The sequence below is a fragment of the Etheostoma spectabile genome, chromosome 5 (genome assembly GCF_008692095.1).
Source record: "Etheostoma spectabile isolate EspeVRDwgs_2016 chromosome 5, UIUC_Espe_1.0, whole genome shotgun sequence".
Lineage (NCBI taxonomy): Eukaryota > Metazoa > Chordata > Actinopteri > Perciformes > Percidae > Etheostoma > Etheostoma spectabile.
The window spans coordinates 11,566,734-11,571,844 of NC_045737.1; the positions used below are offsets into that span (position 1 = coordinate 11,566,734).

At 43.1% G+C, this 5,111-nt stretch overlaps 1 protein-coding gene and 1 long non-coding RNA gene across 8 annotated transcripts in view; one reads left to right on the forward strand and one right to left on the reverse strand.

The window, feature by feature from the left end:
* Positions 1 to 5,111, reverse strand: part of sorbs3 (sorbin and SH3 domain containing 3) — a 31,362-nt gene that overhangs the window by 16,589 nt on the left and 9,662 nt on the right. For all 7 annotated transcript variants that reach the window (XM_032516997.1, XM_032517001.1, XM_032516998.1 and 4 more), the window contains exons 2-6: positions 3,737 to 3,809; positions 2,029 to 2,214; positions 1,734 to 1,806; positions 1,241 to 1,374; positions 336 to 399 (exon numbers count right to left, since the gene is read on the reverse strand). In XM_032516997.1, the coding sequence (XP_032372888.1) occupies positions 336 to 399; positions 1,241 to 1,374; positions 1,734 to 1,806; positions 2,029 to 2,214; positions 3,737 to 3,748 (469 nt within the window). In that variant the 5' untranslated portion in view covers positions 3,749 to 3,809. The remainder of the gene's footprint in view (positions 1 to 335; positions 400 to 1,240; positions 1,375 to 1,733; positions 1,807 to 2,028; positions 2,215 to 3,736; positions 3,810 to 5,111) is intronic.
* The window catches only part of LOC116690247 (uncharacterized), a 17,877-nt gene that overhangs the window by 6,960 nt on the left and 5,806 nt on the right, over positions 1 to 5,111 (forward strand). The window contains exon 2 of the long non-coding RNA XR_004332209.1: positions 1,509 to 1,513. This is a non-coding gene — a long non-coding RNA (uncharacterized LOC116690247). The remainder of the gene's footprint in view (positions 1 to 1,508; positions 1,514 to 5,111) is intronic.

Here is a 5,111-nt window from a genome sequence, read left to right on the forward strand (position 1 = left end):
AAAAAAAAAACCACACACCTCAGTGCTGTGATAGTGTGCCATGACCCACACCAAAAAAACAGGGACTGTGTCTCTGTTACGCAACACATAACAGAGACAAATGAACAGCTGGGTTTAGGAGGGGCTGAGATAAGAAGCCACATTATTGCCAGAGTTAATAAGCAGAGATGACATAAGACTGTAGGGCACTTTCATCATGTCTTATTTTGCCTCGGCAGTAATCTGTTTGCGGGATCACCTCTGTAGTGCCTGACACTGACAGAGAGGAATTCACTCTGGTGTTGTGTTTGAGGGGAAAAAAAGAAGGGAAGGAGGAGGAGGAGGAGTGTCCTTACCCTCTGGCTTCTTGTGAATCTGTCTGAACATGCTCTTGTACCAGTCTCTGGGCTTGTTCACACTCTGGTTTAAGAAAAGAGGGCAGGGTGCAGAAGGTGAACAAATCTTAGTGAATTAGACTTCAAGAAATACACACTCTAAGAAAATAAATCCCTAAAATGACAGAAAAAGCGAAAAAGCTCATTACCCCGGACTGTGTCCCACATTTAAAAACAGAAATGATGTGTTCAGCTACAAACGCAAACAAGTGAAATGTAAAATAGATTATGCCCAAGGCTGTTTAGGAATCCCATCGCGTTTCATTTGTTATTTCAACCGGTTGGAATCTTGACATTTTTATCTATTTTTAACCGATGTACAGTGCATCGTTATTTGTTACATTCCTACTTTATGACATTTAAAGCTGAAGGGCCCTATCTTAAACCCGACGCAAGGGTCGTTGCTACTTTAAGACCGACGCAGTTGTTAATTTCCCATCCCGCGACCACGTCGTTTAAATAGCAAATGCACCTGCGCCCATCTTTGCGCCCATGGGCATCCTGGTCTTCCAGGTAGGTGTGTTCAGGTAAATTCTTGGTGTATTGCTATCTTGAGGCAGCTGGAAATTATTGCGTCATTGACCATAAACCAGGTCTAAAGTCAATAGCGCAACATTTCATTGTCATTTTAACAGCGAATTAGTAAAATGTGCCTAGGCTTATGCACAGCGCGCGCACACTTTGCTTGTTACACACACACACACACACACACACACACACACACACACACAGAAGTACAGCAGCCGGCAAACTAGCAAAAGTGGATTTGGACACGCCCTAACGCACCTGTGCCATGCGCTTAGATCGTTAAAACATGGCCCTTAGTGTTAGATTATCAAACAGCACATTCTGTGTCCTGGGCTTACTGATCTGGAGGCAATGGGCATCCCAGTTTCATCCACTGGTCCAATTCCTGAGAACTTGATCAGCCTCTCCTCCCTGGTGGGCGTCCAGCTGCGTGGTAAAGTGCCAGAGCTCTGGACGCCGTTGGACAGTCCACCTGGGTCACAACAATAGGATTTTTAGCAATTATCAGTGCCTGACTTGGACCAAAAAAAGGTTTCAGTGCCCTAAGTCAGCAGTTGCATAGTCTCGCATTGCCAGACCATCATCCACACTTAGCGCCAGACAGAGCCACGGTGCCGCTGCAAAATAGCCTTGGGAAGGAACTTGTTTTGGTGGAACGTGTGCACGTTCAAAAGTTGTTTGTCGTGCAACACAAAAACTCAGATTGGACAGATAGCTAGCAGTCTGGATTTCATTTAACTTCAACTTCTTGCAGCACTCACATTTGAACTTTCAGCTGTCACTTCAACTAGGCAAGATTTCAGCAGCACAATAAATAAATTGTAACCTTACCCTGCAATTGTGAGGGGCCATAGTAAGATCCAAAGCTGAGAGTTGTTGGTCCATTTCCATTCACCTCTGACATCTTGAGAAGGACAGAATTAGATACATACATTAGTTAATAAAACCATCTCAGTGTAATGTAACTGACAACTTTAACAGTGATGGTTTCAGAACATTTCGGTGGTTACAAGTACAGCCTGTGCTGCATCATTTTTCCACAGGGAGGAGCACTTGTTTACTGAATTCCATGCACTCAACCTCAGTATTGTTAAGAGCCCAACCTCCAGGAATTTATTGTACATACCATCTCTCCAAATGGCAACCCTGCTGAGCGAAAAGGGCTCAGAGGAGGTGTAGGCAGCCCAGGGGAGATGACCACCTCATGGGCCAGCTCTGGAGAAGTGAGGATCTGCTGGCCTGAGGAAACTCCAGCGTCCCTGGAGAAGATAACCCGAGAGCCATTTGGATCGCCAACCACTTCCACACGTCGCTAAACAAACATCGAGGGAATGAGAAATATGGATGATGAACAAAAAACAATGTGTGAACTTTGCTCCTTTCATGTCTTCCTGTTGGCCCTGAGTAGACTACTGTCTACGGGAGGTCTTGTGAACTTGTTAGTGGCCAGGCTATTCTCCTGAAAATTACTGGCCTCGGTGGGGAGCGGGGGGGGGGGGGGGGGGGGGGGCAGGGGGCTCTGATGAAAAGGCCCCTAATATTCAAAGCAGGACGTTCCACCACTTCATCATCTCTTTCCACAACTGCAGAAAGGCCTCATCAAGGTGCAGAGTGGGGTCACTGAAACAGGAGAGGACTATTATGAGCCCATTAACTCCCTATTCACCAGGCGTCCCTTTTCACCAGCCGGGTGGGGGGGGGCGGAGGTTGCAAAGGGGCCGGCGATGTCGAACCCTAAGTCCAGCAAGGCTAGCAGTGGTCTTGTGGTCTCCATGGTGATCTTTTTACTTCCCCCCCATCAGGGGCGGACATAGGGGGGTGGTCGGGTGGGTGGGTTGGGGGCATGGGTGGCCAGTGCCCTCTTACTATAATGTGTTTTATTTTGTTTTTATCTAATGTAAGGTGACCTTGGGTGTTTTTAAAAGGCACCTCCAAATAAAATATAATATTGATATTTGTAATATTATTATTGTTATTATTATTGTTATTATTATTATTATTATTATTATTATTATTATTATTATTATTATTATTATTATTATTATTATTATTATTATTAAGCATACACCCACATGGCCCCCCTAACTTTAATCTAAAAATATTTTCATACATTTTTAGCCCTACCTTCATCCCCAAATACGGGATATTATTTATGAGCAGTGATACATAAAGTGTAGGGTAAAACTGAATTAGTATTCTTGTTTCTATTGTTAGACGTACAGTATATCTTTAGTATTTTGTAGAACCAAACCTACGGAGGGTTGGGGGTATGTAACACTTAATATATATTTGGTACCCCAAAAATTACATGTGGCCCCAGCCTGGCCCCTCCATTTGAAATGGTATAGAACCGAATGAAGCAGATGACAAAGACATGAAAACAGAGATATGGTTGTCAACAATACAAAAGAGATGGAATAATTAACCTTTACAATCAGAGATCACCAACACGAACGGAATAAGATCCAACCCAAAGATCTGTCAAATAAAATATAACTCAACCATACCCAAGATTTGCAAAAAGGTCCACGTCCCCCATCCTAATAACCCCTTTCCTACTCTTAATATTTATTTTGTTCTGGTCTTGTTGCTTTGGTTTGATTAAGTGTTGAATATTATAGTTATTATCTGTTAGCTATGCTGTATGGCTGTAGAAAAAGTATAAACACGTGCATTGGATGTATAAACGAAGAAGGTTGTGGAAGAACATTATAATAAAGTAATGTGAAGTGTTTTTCTAGATTTTGTGGGTTCAAATGTGCTTTTTTTAAGCCAGTTGCATTTGTTTAACTCTTGCAAAAGTCAACATTTCGAACGATAACAAATGGCTTTACCTGAGACTGCATGTGATCTGTTATGGTCCTTGTGTGACAGATGTGAAATTCTTGTGCCCAGCATCAAAAGGATCTGCAAAGACATGCAAAATGCAAACATTTGAGATATTTTCCAGAGGCGTTGCAATATTCCTATCAAAAAACAGGGACATTTACTTCAAGACATTTTTAAAACAGGAGTATAATCAGACCAAGATGATAATGTTGTATTTGTTTGACATTTTTTTGTGCCTCGACTCGTTGCTCAAGCTGTTTGCTCCGTGGCCGACTTCCAATGCCAGTTCATGGTTACTCTACCTTGAGGAAAAATTGTTCTATGCTCTGACACATGCTGCTTCAGGGGAAGAAACAATCTGATAACTGTCCCCGTGTTTGAGTCAAACTTTGCAACGTAGCCTTAAATAGAGCTTCAAATCAGTAGAACACAAGTCTATCACCACGACGTTCTACTTCTGGGATTGATGGGGTGTCGGCGAAAACTCAGCTGGATGTCACTGTTTTTAGGCCGGATGTCCGTTACATTCCACTTTCTGTGCGTTGGCGTTCTAAACTCCGGTGGATTTCTGAGGTCTATGGTTACCTGGTCCTCAGATCTCTGCAGGGTAAATCCAGACAGCTAGCTAGACTATCTGTCCAATCTGAGGACTATGGTTACCTGGTCCTCAGATCTCTGCAGGGTAAATCCAGACAGCTAGCAAGACTATCTGTCCAATCGGAGTTTTCTGTTGCACAATAGCTTTTCAACGTACACACGTTCCACCAAAACAAGTTCCTTCCTGAGGCTATTGTGCAGCGGCACCGTCATTGTGGCCGGGGCTTAGCGCAGCCCAAGATGATTGTGATTGGGATAAAGAAATGCCAATAAACCAGAGCACGTTTGCCTACCATCCAGGGATGCTGTGTATACTAGCCAGACCCTCCCCCCGCAGCGCTGTGGATGAAGGTCGGGCAATGTATTTGGTCATAAATTCTAAAATACTTCAAGTGTGGGACCCTAAACGATACAATTGTGTTTAGATAAGTATTGTGTTGCTTGAGGATAAGGATTTAAAAATACTTAAATGGGTCTTTATTCATTGCAGATATCCAATCAATGTCTGTAAAAAAAATAATCCGAACATCTCTTTATATTTGCAAAACACCCGTTTTAACCCTTTAGGTCATTGGTTGTGTGGGGTTCCACAAAGCCTCTCTGTCTTAAATCACATATGTGAGCAGGCTTGACAATTGTTCCATTATCCCATGCAACAGAGGGAAAGTAAGCGTCAACGTCTTTTCCCTGTTACTAAGGAAAAACCCACCCAAACAACGAGTGTGACTCACATGTGCTTAACTTTTCCAGGCCAAACAATGCTGTAATAATCTGGACTGGGGG